Source organism: Daktulosphaira vitifoliae, unplaced genomic scaffold (genome assembly GCF_025091365.1).
Source record: "Daktulosphaira vitifoliae isolate Bord-2020 unplaced genomic scaffold, ASM2509136v1 Scaffold_1, whole genome shotgun sequence".
NCBI classification, from domain to species: Eukaryota; Metazoa; Arthropoda; class Insecta; order Hemiptera; family Phylloxeridae; genus Daktulosphaira; species Daktulosphaira vitifoliae.
The window spans coordinates 42,816,120-42,834,070 of record NW_026099572.1 but is presented as its reverse complement, the minus strand read 5'-3'; the positions used below and the strand labels follow the sequence as shown (position 1 = coordinate 42,834,070).

General features: G+C 24.8%; 1 protein-coding gene across 4 annotated transcripts in view; it reads left to right on the top strand.

Annotated features, from left to right (window-relative positions):
* The window catches only part of LOC126895092 (receptor-type guanylate cyclase Gyc76C), a 41,708-nt gene extending 35,076 nt beyond the window's left edge, over nt 1-6,632 (top strand). For all 4 annotated transcript variants that reach the window (XM_050666575.1, XM_050666576.1, XM_050666578.1 and 1 more), the window contains 12 exons: nt 353-457; nt 522-593; nt 655-859; nt 933-1,149; nt 1,797-1,931; nt 2,016-2,128; nt 2,213-2,364; nt 2,417-2,515; nt 2,593-2,737; nt 3,781-3,879; nt 4,543-4,849; nt 5,546-6,632. In XM_050666575.1, the coding sequence (XP_050522532.1) occupies nt 353-457; nt 522-593; nt 655-859; nt 933-1,149; nt 1,797-1,931; nt 2,016-2,128; nt 2,213-2,364; nt 2,417-2,515; nt 2,593-2,737; nt 3,781-3,879; nt 4,543-4,849; nt 5,546-5,948 (2,052 nt within the window). In that variant the 3' untranslated portion in view covers nt 5,949-6,632. The remainder of the gene's footprint in view (nt 1-352; nt 458-521; nt 594-654; nt 860-932; nt 1,150-1,796; nt 1,932-2,015; nt 2,129-2,212; nt 2,365-2,416; nt 2,516-2,592; nt 2,738-3,780; nt 3,880-4,542; nt 4,850-5,545) is intronic.
* Nucleotides 6,633-17,951: the final 11,319 nt, after the last annotated feature.

Below are 17,951 nucleotides of genomic sequence, written 5' to 3'. Positions count from 1 at the left end.
GTTGAATTTAATGTTTATTATTTAATTACAATAATTAGATATTTGATTACTTACAAGAAGCGTAATATAAATTAGAGTGTATAAATCGATTTATCTTAGTAATTTATACAGACTGATTTTATGTAGAAAAAAGAATAAAAAAATTTAATTTTCTTTTAATTTATTACAGTTTTACTACTTCAATTAATTATAGAATAAAAAAAGTTCTAAAAATACAATCTCCTTGAATTTAATATTCAGAATTAACACATACTTTATTAAACAAATCATTAATCAATTTACTTTTGTAAAAATTATAACATTATTTACTGAAATTTATTCACCATAAAGAATTGTTTTTTTTAAAACATAGATGCGAGATTTAAGACATGACAACCTAAATGGATTTATTGGAGCGTGTACAGACCCGCCGAATATATGTATAGTGACTGAATATTGTAATCGAGGAAGTTTAAAGGTGAAAATTTAATTTCTTATTAGGAAAAAAGTAAAATAATTACGTTTTATTACAATTATTACAGGATATTTTAGAAAATGAGGACGTTAAATTAGATAATATGTTTATTGCATCTTTAGTTGCTGATATAATAAGAGTTAGTATTATATAAAAATAAAAAATCATAATATCTCTAATGAATAACGAATATTATCTAGGGAATGTTATATCTCCATGATTCGGCGTTGAGGTATCATGGTAATTTAAAAGCATCTAACTGCTTGGTTGATTCCAGATGGGTCTTGAAATTAACCGATTTTGGGCTCCAAGAGTTCAAAAAAGACTCAGAAGATTATCCTCATCATTTTCTTCAGCACGACTTTCGACTTCAAAAGGATGATGAGGTTGACTGTAAATGCGAAGGTAAATTTCAAATGTTAAACTAATGTTATGGCTGTACAATTTTTTTATATTAATTGTTGTAATGCCTTATTAGGTCTCCTATACATTGCTCCGGAGTTGTTACGTTGTTATAACTCATCGATTCAAAATTCATTCGGTTCGCAAAAAGGAGATGTATACTCATTTTCAATTATATTGTATGAGCTGCATAGTCGCAAGGGTCCATTTGGAGAAAACCGCGAATTAGGAGTTTCAGACATTCTAAGAAAACTTATTTACTACCAGCAAGAACCTGGATCAAAACCGTTTAGGTATATACATATACATACTGCGTAATTAAAATACAATTCTTTATTAAAAATTAATTTTCATTTTATTTATAATAAAAAATATTGTAGCTAAAAAACTTAAAATTATTTTTTTCTTAAAATAATTAAACAGCGATTAACAAATTTATAAAAGTTTGTTGGACTCATAACAATAAATAACAGAAAGACATAAAAATGAGTGTTTCATTTATGCCAATCAAAAGTTTCGCAATATCTAACTAAAATGTAACTTTTTTAATCAAAACATCACAATTGTGTCTATATTAGAAGAAATGAATACAAATTATATATCAGAAAAGCTGAGTTACTTAATTGTGGAATGGCGGATTACTAACATATATTTAGGAGAGGTCTTAAAAATTAATAGATGATTAAAATACGTATCATATTTTTACCTTACTTTTTATGTAATGTATAATTATCAGTGTATAGGAGAAGATTTAGAGAGTCTGGACCTCCCTTTAATCCACCACTATGATTGTGGTTTATTTTTTAACAACAATAAGTTCAGTTCATCATATCACTATTATGTATTTATTTAGTGCAGAATGAAAATTAAACATGATGTGAAAAACAATTTTGTACAAAATTATATGAATCTTCTATAAATGATCTTATTATAATTTCAGACCGCCTTTGGATTTACTCGAAAACAACTTTGATTTTGTGAGGGATTGTTTAGAAGATTGTTGGGCTGAAAATCCGGACGATCGTCCAGATTTCAAAACTATAAGAATTAAACTGAGACCAATGCGCAAAGGAATGTTAGTAGAAACTTTTAAATTGAAAACACTTGCTAAAGTTCAATTAAAACTGTTTCATAATATGTTTTCTTTTGTACATCTTAGGAAACCAAATATATTTGATAACATGATGGCAATGATGGAAAAGTACGCTAACAATTTAGAGGTATTAGTAGACGAAAGGACGGATCAACTCGTTGAAGAAAAGAAAAAGACCGGTAAACTATTACTTAAATTGTTTGTTATTATGTTAATGATCTGAACTTAACTATAATGTGAGATCCACTTTGTTATTTGTCTAGACGCTCTTTTGTACGAAATGTTACCAAAGTATGTGGCTGAACAATTGAAAAGAGGACATAAAGTACAAGCTGAAAATTTCGATTGCGTTACAATTTACTTTAGTGACATAGTTGGTTTCACTTCTATGTCTGCTGAGAGTACTCCATTTCAAGTATGTAAAAAACTTAATGTTAAAATTGTCTTACTGATGTTCGTTTCTTTAGGTGGTTGATTTCTTGAATGATTTGTATACGTGTTTTGATTCGATAATACAAAACTACGATGTCTATAAAGTTGAAACTATCGGAGATGCTTATATGGTGGTAAGACATGGGCTATAAATATTGTCAGTGTATTAAAGGTTTTTTATTGTATTTAAAGTGATATTTATATAATACAGGTAAGCGGCTTGCCTATTAAAAACGGTGACATGCATGCTGCTGAAATAGCTACAATGTCTCTCCATTTGTTGGAAGCCGTAAAAAAGTTCAAAATAAGACATAGGCCATATGACAGTCTTCGGCTACGAATCGGGATTCATTCTGGTTAGTAGAAACAATTAAAATTATGTAAATGTATTAATATTTTACATAATTATGGTAATAATAAGTATCCCATTTCAATAAGAAATATTTTTTTTCTACAATTGTTAACTTCTGTTGTCTAAACAAATAGATGATTAATATATTTCCTCGTAAATTTTTTTGCCGCTGTTACAATCATTTAACAGATCATTACTTATGTAGGTCAATCATACAGAAAAAAAATGTATTTATTGATATTCTTTTGAATTCTTTTTGCATAAACATTCTATAAAATAAAAATTCCAAGTATCAATATTGCATTTTAAAATCAATATTTGTCATCTGTATTATAGTAGTATTAAAAAGATATTTTTATTTATCACAATAAAATTCAATACGAAATTGTTATTTCGTTTATTTATTATATGATTGTTTTCTATTGAATTTTTTTGGAATTATTTGATAGCTAATACGATTTTTTTCGACTTAACAAAAATTTTTAGACTGATTTATGTTATAAACAATAATTTCTTAAGATTATTAAAGATTTCTTTATTCTTTAGTCAACAATGATATTTTTTATAAAAAATCTTATTTAACCTTATATAATATATATGTATATATAGAGAGAGAGAGAGAAAATGCAATATTAACTTGGATAATTGTTTATAGAAAATACAATTTTATTAGATATAAAAATAAATAACATTTAAAAAGTTTTTTCTTTACGTAAAATACTAATACCTTTCTATGTAAAAATCCACGTGTTTTGAAGTTTTCCCCAGAAATTTGTTTTTTAGTATACAAATAACTTTTTAAAACTCAAATAGACTGTCAGGGATTTTAATGAAAGATTAAAATAAATCGAAAACAAACTATATAGTTTTTATTTTTCTTTTAAAAAAACTCACGAGGTCTTTATTATTTAAACATAAACATATACATTTATATAAAATGTTAATTAAGTAAGGAAACAAGTAAATTGTTACAAACAATGAGAACAATTGTAACTCGTATCTATAATATAGAGTATTATTTAAATAAAAGAAATTATTCAATTTTAGGTCCAGTATGTGCGGGAGTCGTAGGGTTAAAAATGCCCAGATATTGCTTATTTGGTGACACAGTTAATACAGCAAGTCGAATGGAATCAACTGGTTCAGGTAGATGAAATTATTTTTATACCGCAATGCGCAACTTAAAAAGCAGTAATTAAAAAAAATCGCATTAGAGATTTTAAGGTATTTGGATTTAGGTTTTACTCTTCTTAATAATAATAACTTTCATAAAAATATCAATAATTTGGATTGAATCGGAATTAAACTACTAAGAAAATTGATAAATTAAGTGTAATCAGAGAGTAATTTTTATTTTCGATATCCTGAAAAATGAGAAAAAGTAAGTTACTGTCTTATTTGTTATGCATATTGATATACCGTTGAAATTTTGAAATATTCACGGTGCAGTATTTTGAATAACTAATAGCAACGGTTAGACTACATTAATAATATTGTACTTTAGAAGTACCATTAGTGGTACATGGTGTTAAATGTGTGTAAATAAAACACTGTTTTATCATATTTGCCGATAAAGATTGGGCATATAATTTACCCTACTATTCCACTCATTGTTATAAAAAACTTTTTATCGAAAAATGAATTTTGTTTTCTTTTAAATGTATGTTTTAATATAACTTTAAGCATACCACTAAACTACTTAAAAAGATAACCCCTTACAGTAAAGTGATGTATTAAAATTAATAAGATTAGAAAATTTATTGCACATTTGAAAATAAGTTATACATATTGAAATTTATTTTATTTTAGCTTTGAAAATTCATTGTTCCAATGAATGTCGAATGCTCTTGGAACGTCTAGGAGGATATCAAACAAACGAACGTGGGTTAGTTGAAATGAAAGGTAAAGGTAATGTTCGGACATATTGGTTGGTAGGTGAAGATAATTTACATAGGCTTAAGAGGGATGAAGATAGATCACGGCGACGAGAACAACACAGTGGTGCTAGTGGTGGTAAAAATCGAAAGTCGTCTAGAGTTCAAAAGAATAATACTAAAGAAGGACCACGAAGTTCGTTAAAAGTTCCAAAAAGCACAATAAATGGACCTTTATCCAGGTTAGTTTTAAATTTCTCCCCTAATCACTATTAAATTTCTTGAAAATGTTCAAGACGTTAGATTAATTTTAAAAAAGGCAAACCACAGAATGCAGACACAAGTAGTGAATTATTATTATTTCACTACAACGGATGGTTGTGACATTGATTTAGTAGACCTTTAATGGACCGTTCAGACAAATTTGTTATGAACCGGACGTCACATAGTCCTTCATCATATTTGATACCTTTTTCATGATGTCATTCAATTATCAAGGTCGTCATGCTTCTGGTTTTTTGATAAATTTTGAGTTTTGCTTTTCAAAAAGAACTAATAGTTTTTTTAACACGAATTTTCACTTGGAAACATAAAAAAACCATAAAATAGATAGCATTACGCTGACATGATTCTTTTAAATTTTGACACATTAGTTTTTCGTTAAAATGATATCAAATCCTAAATAATTTCAAGGTTAATTCCTTTAGTCTTTTTTTTATAGCTTTAAATCTATATTTTTTCGTCCATTGGTATAGATAAGTCATCAATGTACTTGCATCATAACACAATTTCTAATTTTTTTTTATATGATCGACTATATTTAATGAAAATTAATTTAAATCGGTTACTAAAAAAACACGTTTAAATCTTTTTTGTCATATCTAGAGACTCAGATTTAAAAAGTTGTTCGTAAAAAGTGTTATACTATTTCCAAATAGGTGTTGTAGTCTTGAATCGCCGAAAAAATTGAGATTTGCTATGCATCACGATGATGGTACTCCTGTGAGGCGAAGACCGTCGGGTGTAGCTGAAGAAGATGAATACTGTTGTGATAGACATCTGAGCGTATCGTGTCCTTGTATCGATCACAATTTTATTGACCAACAGCCTGTAACCTCAATCAAACGGCCTGTGGGATGCAATAATAACAGTGTTGATACCGTTGATCAAACTATACTTCACACTACCGTTAGATTATCGGGATTCCCAAGGGTAAACTCGGCCCCAGTGACTCCAATGATTGCTGATTGCGAAGATATGAGTAGTATGTTACATATGGACGATGTCAATGAACCGTTAATTCGAGACTTGGATAGGGACGATGCCATTACTTTCGTGTGATATTAATGAATAAGAAATATAATTGAAGACAATACTAAGCTGAAATATTCAAACAAAATTAAGTAAATAACTAAATAAATTTAAGATTAAATGGAATAATAAGTTTAGATATGTAATAACCCAACCCCCTGCAGTTAATAAAAACTATACGTATTTTCTATAGGTTGAAAAGTTTTAAACATCTAAAATATAATCTCGTGTTGTATAAAAATGTTGTTATAATTTAACCAAAGGAAGTTAAATTTCAAAATTATAAATTATAAAAAAAAATTTTCTTTTAAAATCAGTGATGTAATAATAACTATCTATATTATTGCTGTAGTGTTGAATTATAAAATTGTTTTTCAATGTTCCTATATTATAATATTGTATTTTTAACAACCACTTTTTTTGCATTCGGGCGAATCAAAAAATAACCAAAGGTTTATAAACTAATATTGTTTTATATTAAATCGTTCACTAAACATGTCATAGTATAAAGTGGATTTTTAGATATGTAATCATTAATTTAGAGATTCTTTGATCAGTAACCTGATTCTTAAAAAAAAAAAAAAAAAAAAAGACAATTTTGATGTAAGAACTACTAAAATTACATTCCAAATATGTAGATAGAATTATTTGTTTGTATTACTATTTATACTTATGTAATTTTATAATTTTAAAATAAACATTTGTTAAACTTTATTTGAATTTTTTTTTTAATGTATGATGAATCAGGTACTTTATTTAGTTAGTCAAATTGTAACAAAATTTTTAACGACAATTGGTTTATAATGAAATTATAATAGTAGTTTTTGGCATAGTCAATGAACATTCACTTCATTCTAAATTATTTCAAATTAAAGCCTATTTAATGTATTATATGGCTAATATTAGAAAAACTATTCAGTAATTTATCTTCTATAAGTAATCAGCTCTTTACCTAGATTGATAAAGAAATCGAGAAAATCTAATTATAAATAATGTAATATTTGCGCATTATCTACAGTTAAAATTATAAAATGTTAATAATTTTCAAAAATCTCGTCTAAAAGTTGTGATAGACCAGTTATTTTCTTAATTGGATCATTTTCTGTTATATAATCTAGTTAAATATTTATGTTGCTCTTTAAAATAATTAGGAGACATATTTTGAAGTTATAAGAGTTGAAAAAAAATGAATAACTGATAAATCAATAAATTTCTATAATTTAAAATAGTTTTGTCTCAATGTTGTAATTATTTTATGATTAATTAGTGGATAAACAGATCATTCTGTATAGAAAAAATTGCGTGTGTCTGATTTTTGACATGAGAGAAGCAAAACTTCTTAATAGTGATTCAAATGAGTAAACTTGACACGGTGCCGTGTTTACCTCAGCCGCACATCACGTTATCAACTTAAATGAAAGTGTATTTAGATCTGAAAATAAGTGCATGGTGACCTAGTAATAAGGTTTGTCTCTACAGCGCCTTGGTCGCGAGTTCTAACCCCACGCCGAGCCTCTTTTTTTTCCCACTATTTCCGGTACACTTTCTATAACCAGCTGTAAATCCCCGGCGGCCCCGTTAAACTAAAAAACAAATTTTTCCTTTTATCAATTATTAAATATTTTTTTATCTCATTCCTTACATCTTATAAGGGTGTAAACTTTATATTTTTTAATGGCAACAATATTGAGTATTAATATTAAAAAAAATAATAATAATGATTAACTCTAATATTTTCAAAGATATTTTGTGAGATGTGCTCAAGGAATCACTCTGTATATATTATTTTTTTTTTTACTATATATACGCGTTTAAGTCTCGACATTTTTTTGTTGTTACAATAATCACAAAAATAAAATTGTAAATATTGTTTCTACCTTCTTAATATTTTTCCCTATTACTTAACGTTATTAATTATTAATAACGCTTCAAAGCAAAATAGCCTTGAAGCTATATATTTGAATTTAGCTTATTGATTTTTGAAACAAATTTACAACTTATGTAGGTATCCTTAGAACCTTTAATACAATTTATGTAAATGCTAGAAGTTTTGAGCCTTATTAATAGTAGAATCATAACATTATATCTTCATCACAATAAAAACTACTTATTAATTTTTCATGTTTTAATTAGTTTCTATCACTTAAATGATAACTAAGCCTTAAATAAAAAATGTTAATACAATTTAAACAACAAGTAAATATACAGGTTGATTAATAAAGATAATAAATAAACCAATATATAAGTCATCTTGAAATTTCGGATTCGTTTTTATAATTTTCAGAAGATTTTAGTTCCTAGCTTCAGAATAGATATTATAAAATAATGAAAAACTTCAGCCATTTTAGCAGACGTAAAATTGTAAACATTTCAAAAGTAATAAATATATACATGAAAGTTAAAACACATCAAATTAAAAAAATTCAACGTTTTCATGTATTTAATTTTTTAAATAGTCAAAAGAATACATTGACCTTTATTTGATTTGATTTAAATTTCATATGATTTTTTTTTTAATAAATCTAAAATACAAAAAAACTTTTGGATACTATTACATTACTATCTGAGGTAGATTTTTTTTTAACCGAATAAGTAAAACAAATAAATAAGGCAACTTTACTGTTAGAAACACTAAAAATACATTACAAATATTTAGATAGAAATTCTTGTTTATTTTATTATTTAAACTTATTTATGGAGTCTTACAATTTATAAAATAAATGTTTATTGAATTTATCTGTTTTTTTTTTAAACAAAAATATACAATGGACCACGCACTTAACCTTACTCAAATCAACTTATATAATGCATTTCACAGTACCTATTCAAGAATTAAGATGACATATTAAATGCCAAATAACTCAATTAAATACTTTGTCTAAATTAATTTTAAAACATACTTATTCTTAATGTGAGTGGTCTATTAGAGTGTTGGCTATTTTACGAATCTTTCCAAGGTTTGAGACAATTGTTTTTTTATTAATACATACTTGTATAAATCAATGGATGAAATTGACTGGAAATACTAAAATCTCCAAAAATAGTAGTACTGTAATTTTTATAAGAATGATCTCAAATTTTCAAAAATCATTTTTTTTATTAAATTATAGTGCCAGATCTCGTAAAAAATAAAAAAAATTTAAAATCCTGCCACCATAATATCACTGTACATTATGGTAATGTAAATATTCGTGCATAGTCTAAAAAAATTAATTTGTTTCTCGAATCGTTATTGTCTTACAGACCTTTAAGTATTATCAACACCATTAGAAAAATGTGTGTTCGTGTAATTAAACAATATTTAAATGTCTGTAAGACCATTGTAATTCAACATGCAAATTATTTTTTCAAGAGAATGTCTGAATATTTACTTTACTCACTGTATCTAAAAAAATTGTTTTTAATGAATCAGCCACATAATCTAAAATACTATAATATCTAAAATAAATACTCTAATACAAACTATAATATTGAATATAATCAAATAAAATACCTGCTTTTTTATTCACTATGAAAAGTACATAACGTTCTGAAATTACTTCAGAATATTTATTGAACAGCTGTGAATATTAATCCTTAATTTAGTTTCGATAAAGATTATATTTTAGTTAAATAATGTGCCAAATTTTATGAATAAGATTTTTTATTGTATTCTTCAAAATTATTTTCAATAATTATTATTAAAAGGAAGCATCTTTACTTCTTTTTAAAACGTATCCACAAAATAACATATAAATACTTATATCAATATATGTATTATGGTGTTATAAATATAATACTTCATGCTAGATGAATAAAATGTGTGTAATTTAACTGAATAACACTTTCACGCAAAGAGAAAATATGATTTCAAGTTATGACGTATTAAACAAGTTTTTGTAGTATAAATTATAAATGAATTGATATTATCTACCATTATTAAATAATCGATTATTTACCATTAAAAATTAAAATGATATATTGATTAAAACAAATATATATGCTTATATATTTTTACTTATAGTGTTACGATCAATGCGGAAAATTGGGTACTGTAAGTAAATTATGTCTTCCCAAAATGAGTAAAATGAAAATATTTTTAATTTTTTTGACATAGCATTGTATTGCAATGACCGAATATTGTACACATGACTAAATCAAGTGTGGGCAATTTGAACTTAAGACAGTATCTATTAAGAGATGTATGATATTCAGTATAACATATCTATGTAGTTGAATTTTATCTAGTTGTTTTTTTTGGTTTGTTAGCATACGCATATGATGTTCATTTTTCTATGAGCGAGTCTTCGACATGATTTGAATACTCCTATTTAATTTGACAGTTCTCTCTGTAGCGTATCCATAATATTTTTTAGGAAAAGAGATATACATAAGAAAAATTTTTATTACCCATTCAAACGAAAAAATTGTATCTTCACTATATAATTATTATTGTCAGGGAGTGTTCTGACCCCAACGCAAGTAGAATTGACTCTGGAACCCATAGATATCCTCTCCTAAGGTTGATCTCTAATGTCTCGTGGCTTGAAAAAAAATATACGTGAGAGCTCATATTCTATGAGTCATAAGTTACGAATATTTCTATGTGGGCTGAAGCTTCCACAGTTCCATAAAACTCAACTAATGGTCTTTTAGTAATTTTTTTTGTTACCATACTCAGCAAATCATTATTGGTAATTATTTTCTTTGTGGTTAAAAAGGAGTTGATCAATGTTAATAATGCCCAATCATATACATATGTATATAATTATATAATTTGTGAACTATGCTCAATTTCCCACTTTAAATATACCATATATATAGCTACTTTATATCTATAACCAAAAGAGTAAAAATGTAATAATAGCAAATATTTTCTTTTAAAATTACCGTGTTGTAATACTAACACATTATTTTTTATAACAAACAAAATTAAAAGTAATTCATTAGTTTTTAACCCGTGAAAATGATTTATAATTTATACTTAAAATAGGAACATAAAAAAGATAAATTTAGATTTGAAATATTAATAATTTACCCATCTTATTTTCCGTAATTAAATGCAGAAATAAATAAATTTGATAAACATCAATTAAAATTATTATTTTACCTAGTAAGTAATAGATTTAAAGTTGTAAAAGTGTATTCAGTACTTAAAAATATAATTGTTGTACTTTTTTCGTTAATTCGACTATGCTCACTTCGTTTTTATTTAATTACAATCGCACTCATATTTTTTTACACTTAAAATAAACTTTTCATTTGATTTATTTGATTAACTAGTTCTTTAACTTTCATTAACTTATTTCTTCTATTTAGACTGAAATTATACACCTGTAATATTTAAAATTGTATTTTTAATAATAAATAAATTTCTACAATTTAGTTATGTAAAATTAATTTTATATTTACATCATGATCGTTTTAATTATTAAGTTGCTTTTCTACTTGATCTATTAACTAGAACAAAAATATTATGCCTACTCACATCGTTAAATATATTAAATACATTTTATGTACAGTTTTAATTAATAATAATCTTTTTTTTTTTTCATTTATTAACATATACACAATCTGTTCCCTATAGGTACAATAAGATTATTAGCTAAAATAATTATAACATTGAATACTTGATAAAAGAAGCCACCATTAATTAATAATCAAATATAAAAGTTGATTTTTATAAGTAATTATAAAAAAATTTATTATTACGTTGAAATAAAAATTTTTAAATGTTTAAGGAAAATGGAAGGAGTTTTTTAGATAGATAATATAATTGAGTTCTCAATGGTGATATAAATATGACGTTCAATCAATATTTTGTGTAAATGACAGATTTAATAACGTTGGTAAACCAATTATTTAATAAATTAAGAATTAATTGTTTAGAATTGATGACTTAAAAAAATATTTTATTTCTGGCTTAAATTTATATATCCTATATTAATAACCTCTTCAAAAATATTGTATAGTTGAAAAAAATTTGTAAGTTCTTTTTCTTTAGAAAACAAATATTTAGTCTAAATTTATTTAAGACAAAGGTGGTCATTCAAAATTGATTTACTTGTCAAAAACAGTTTTACAAAAGTTTCAAACATTTTATTATTCACAAATAGCATTCTTAGGTGTACGACACGCATATTTAGTAAATTGAGATGAATTAAATTAACATCGATATGATACTGTACTACATGTATTTTAAAAAATAAAACACTTTATAAAAAATTCATCTATATTGAATAGATTTTGCCATAGAATTTGAAAAATAAACATTATTATAAATTTAATTAAGACAATTATTAATTTTTCGTAGATTTAAGAAAGTGTTGTAACATTTTAATTTATTTAAAAGTTTAGAACTATTACTGGCCTCTTAAAATAAATATAACTTTTTAATGTAACCAATTTTAAATATTTGTTTTTATATATTAATAATCGATCACCATGACAACATTTATGCAGCTTCCATTGAATAATGCCTGAAAATATAGAAATTTAAGAAACTAAGTTAAAAATTAAAAATATTGTACTTTAAATTATAAGTGGTCAATAAACGTCAATTTTTTTTAATTGAATCTTTTTCAAGCATCAGTATTATATACATACAGGTTCTATTTGTCTAGATGTTTAATAAGTTTAGTATGAAGTAATATATGTTATCATTTGAAATTATATACTGGGGAAGTTTACTTCCACTAATTAATAATGCGATTGCTAAAAGAATACTTGTGCAAATTAAGTTAAAATTGGATTTAGGGTAATTTCTGTGAATGTCAAAGCATATGTGAAACAGCTGACTCACTGAAAAGAAGAGAAACTGAAGATGTTTTTGAATGGGCACAGAAATACAGTTTTCAAATCAAGAACTTCTGCGCTACTATAAAAGAGATAATTCCGAAATTTCAATAGATGAGGACTCCATATAAGTGAAACCTGATATGCTTATAAAATTAAAATAATATTTCAGTCAAAGATCTTGTATATATTATGATAAGGTCAATGACACTTGAATAACAATCAATTATTAGATTAACAGACAAACAACTTTCAACAAAAGTAATAAGTGGTTACTTAATGTAAATTATTACATCACTTAATAGATAAGTTTTCCAGAGTTGTACTAAATCTTCCTAGTTTATTGTCAGTTCTCTTGTTCAATAACAGAAGAAATAAACTTAACTCGTACTTAATATATGTACAAGAAGTCTTAAAAACTTTTAAACATACAAATGTGGTAATCAAATTAATCATGTCAGTGTTGACAAATAAAAGGTTAAAAATTAAATAACAAAGAGAAACAAAGAAAATGAACTTATATGAATACGATGATTTTGATACTTAATTAATGTATACTAGTTATTAAATCCTGTACAAAACAAAAAACAAGATTAATGTAAAATAAACTTAGCTGAGCTTGATCTAGCTTACATGGGATCCTAAACAGTACACTGCAGTACAGTTGAATTTTGATAGTAATTAACATCACTGGCATAAAACGCTTCAATGCGATTGTTTATAAAAAAATATTAGAGGAAAATTTTGACTTTGATTTCTAATTATTCACAGAGAAAAAATTGTCAGAAAGTTTTTCTTTTTTAATCTTAAAGTACATGATAAAAATGTTGATTTGTTATAAAAAAGGATGTAGATGTTCAAACATCGAAATTTAATTAAAAACTTCTTATACGTAGGCTTTTGTGTTCAAACAATTCATGTAATTAAGGTTTTGATCAGATTTTTATAAAAGACTTACTAAAAAAATATATATAATTATTTTTTTGCGTCACTGACCAACATTTTATTGAGATTCGTGCATTTCTAAAAGATGTAATACATTTTAACGGAAATTTCTCGATTTTTCCCTTTAACTGCCAATTATTCATAAAAGACAAGTCGTTAGGACGTTTTTATTTTTTTAACCTTATAGTATAATTGTTATGCTTTAAAGTGAAATAGCATTGAAGACTGTAGGTTATTCTTAACACTATCAATAGCTTCAATTTTTACCGGGAATACCATTATTTTTACTTTAATTAGACAAAAAAATGTAAACATTGATTTTTTTAACTTTGAAGATTTTTTTATTTAGCGTTTATTCTAATCATAATTGTGTTTTGAAATTCATATTGTCAGCATATTCATCATGAAAATATATTTTTCATCTAAGCTTTACGACAAACATGAAAATATTATTATAATTTTTAAGCACTTTGGAACTGACACATTTTAAAAAGTCTATCATTCTTTCTTTTTAAGATCTAGCCAAATGTTTCTACGCGTTGGTGGTATTTTATATAAAGTAAGAAAAAGCAGCTCAAGAGTTGATTAATTGTCCACTGTAGACCTATAAGATAAGAACAATGACTTTAAACCCAAGGATGACAGCGTTTTATGCGTATAAACAAACCTATGATGTATAAAAGAGCAAAATAAAGACAGAGTGGTTTAAGCGCAGAAAATATTGGTCTGAATATATTTTAGTTTATCTCTATTATAACTCCTTATATTATACATCTCACAAATAAGTCAAAAATATTTTTTGTGACTTTAAAATGTCAATTGATTTGAACTAATTTAAACAAACAAAAAATTCAAAATGAAAATTTGGTACAAATAAATTATAAATATAATTAGCGTTAGAAATAAATTTGCATATTCAACTTAATTGTTAAAAAAAATATTACCTTTTAAATAGTGATGGGAAATATCGAACTATTCGATAGTTGTCCACTATTCGAATTATTTGATAGTCTATTCGAATAGTTTTTAAAACTATTCGATAGTTTATGCTAAAAATAAACTATTCGATTGTATAAACACAATTTGAATAGTTCATCGATAGTTTAAAATATTCGAAAATGCCTATCACTACTTTTAATGTACTATAACTATAATCAAAACAATTTTAACATTTAAGAAATAGTAACAGAGGTATTAAATACGTAGGTTCAATGGACAAAATTTACATTATTTCATTGAGTGAAATCAATATTTATAGTTACATTATGTTACATAACACATTGAATTTTTTTAAGAATTATAAAAAAAATATAAGTTGTCAATACACGTTTAATTAATTTAATTCAGTTAATAAATAATTCAATATTATAATTTATAATTTATTAAATAATAGTTTAATTAGACTTCAAAATATAAATAGAAAATTAAATTATACATGAACTTGTGTATAAAAAAGACTGATCAGGATAGTTTTTTACAGTTTGAGAACGATTTTAAAATTTATAATAACTCAAAATGAAATATAAAATAATGTGTGAGATTTTTGCATGAGCATAAGGACGATTGAGTTACTATGTGTTTATTGAGTAAAATGATTTAATATAATTTTTTCTTGGGGCATGAGTATGAGAATTTTATGAAAATATGTAAATTATAGAAAAACAAAGTAATATTTGAATTTTATTAATAATATAATAATCTGAAATAGAAATTATTATGATTAGTTATCATACTGTAAGTATCAATAACTTGTGTTGAGTCGTGTCATTAAATATCTCGAATCGTATAAGAACCACATGTGGGTTTTTTATCTTCACAGGAGAGTCTTTATTTGTTTTGACCACAAAGGAAATTCACTCAAAGATTGCACAAAGCTGGTTAACTTAGTTCAAACGTTATCGATTTTATTTATTTTATTTCATTCTAGTGATCAATTAATTTTTCTGATTCCCTTCTTAGTTTATATATTTATTCAACTTAACTTTAAACCTAATAAATAATCTATGAAATGTAAATTTACCTTCGTAATATTAGATGCAAAGTTGAAAATAAATATACTTCGATTTTTTGTGAATTTATAATGTATGCCAAGCCACTCCTTTTTCACTTTATGATATTTCAACAAGTGCAAGAAGCATTTGGGTATTATAACCTCGCATAAATGCCAGTATGTCAATGCCCTCCATATTCCAAGCAGAGGTAATGACAATACTAGTAGGGAGTCCAGAACCTACTAGTATTAAAAAAAAGTAACATAACTATCCTAAGTGATAGTCAAGATACTCAGAAAAAATTTAGTAATAACCAAGAGACTTCGAAAGTAGTCCTCGTGTGCAAAGAAAATTGAGAATCAAAGTTCAATGAAGTTACATTAGCGTGGGTACCAGTACACAGTGATGTGACTGGTAATTAATCAGTCCGAAATTAGAATTTACTATGAAAATTTTTTAATATCTAAAATTCCCAAAGTATCGAAAATATTTTCATTAATTTCTGAAAATAATAAAATAAAAACTTATGAATACGATTTATATAGGGTGTACATAAAGTTGTAGTGTACAATAAAGATAAGTTAAATACACCTATTAAAGATAAACTTATTCCAAACGTTAAACTTAATTTTTTTAATATCTAGTAGTATTCACTCATAAAAAAAAAAAAATTCGAATTTTCATGTATACATATATAGGTGTTCAGTAAGTAAGGAAACGGATTTCTATTGTTCTCATTGTTTGTGACAATTTATCTGTTTCCTTACTTACTGAACACTCTGTATGTTACCAATAACATCAAAGGGTGCATCAAAAATATGGCAAGGGGGTTTTTTGGCTCTCGTAAGTTACCTCGGTTGGCTAACAAGACATATATTTTTAATATTTAAAAAATTATATTGATAAAGTATTGCATAAATATTTCGAGTTCAATATTCTATTTTTATTCTCATTAATATATTTTCATAATATTTATAAGCAAATATTTAAAAATATATTTTTTTAAAGACATTGTAGAAATATTTTTATTTCAACATTCTGTATTTATTCTCTTTAATATAATCTCAAAATATATATAAAAAATATTTTGTGGGTAAATTATGGAAATATTTAAAATAGAATATATTTTTTATCATACTTATGATATAATGTCACAATATTTGCTTCAATATATTTTAAAAAGTATTTTGTATGAATATTTTGACAATATTAATGTATCGAAATTGTTTTGTGGCTATTGGAATTTTTTAACGCGTATAATGTGAGGATAGTTAGGATAAATCGTAGTAAATTACTGAACATGCTTAGTATTAATAATTTGAACTTTTGTGTAATTTATAAGATTTTAACTTATTTTATGAAATCTTCCTCTATATACTAAAATCCCAGCCCCTCTATCAAAACTTTATTCATTTTCAATAGTAATAGTTGCTTATAGTAGTATAATCTATAGTATATATATTATATATACATATTTGGTGAAGAGATTGAAAAATATAAAACTATGTATAAAGAGTTAAATTATACCATAAAAATAATTGATATAAATTGTTTTTAAAATTCTAATTTAATGAAAAAATTGTTAAAAAAAAATTGTGCATTTTTAACAAACTTTTACATATAAAAAAAAGAGTACAGATTTATTAAATTATCATAAAAATTAACATTGGATGGAGCAAAAAAAAGTATTTTCGATTTAAACAGAATAACATTGGTTTATAAGTTTTGAACATATTACAAAAATAAATACTACATTAAGCTTTTCAAAAACGTCAAAGACGAATGAAAGTTATAACATTTTATTGCAACCTAAAATTTAATTAATAATTTCACCTAATTGTAAATTTATATTTATTTACAGTCTGCAGAAGTTTTATATTAAGTAAACAATATAACATTTCTACATTACTGTTTTAATATCTAAAATTCATGTCGTGCCAAATAATTATTCCATATATATATTAATATTTTCATATATAAAAATATGTTAAATGATTTTTTTACAAAAATTTTTATTAGCTTCCTATATTCGAATGATTAAAAAAGCACGTCATTAATAATAATAATTTTAGAAAAAATGTTTTGAAACACATATAATGCAAATCAATCAACATTATGATCAAGTTTTTAGCTTATATACTATTATTTTAATTTTAAATATTTAATAATGCCGAAAAATATATTTTACATTAAAATAGCATTAAAAATTACATAATTGTTTAATTTGTTTTAATTATATAATTAAAAAATTTAAACATCTCCTTATGAATAATCAATGATCAATATAAATGAAATTGACACATTGTATAAAGTATATTTTCAT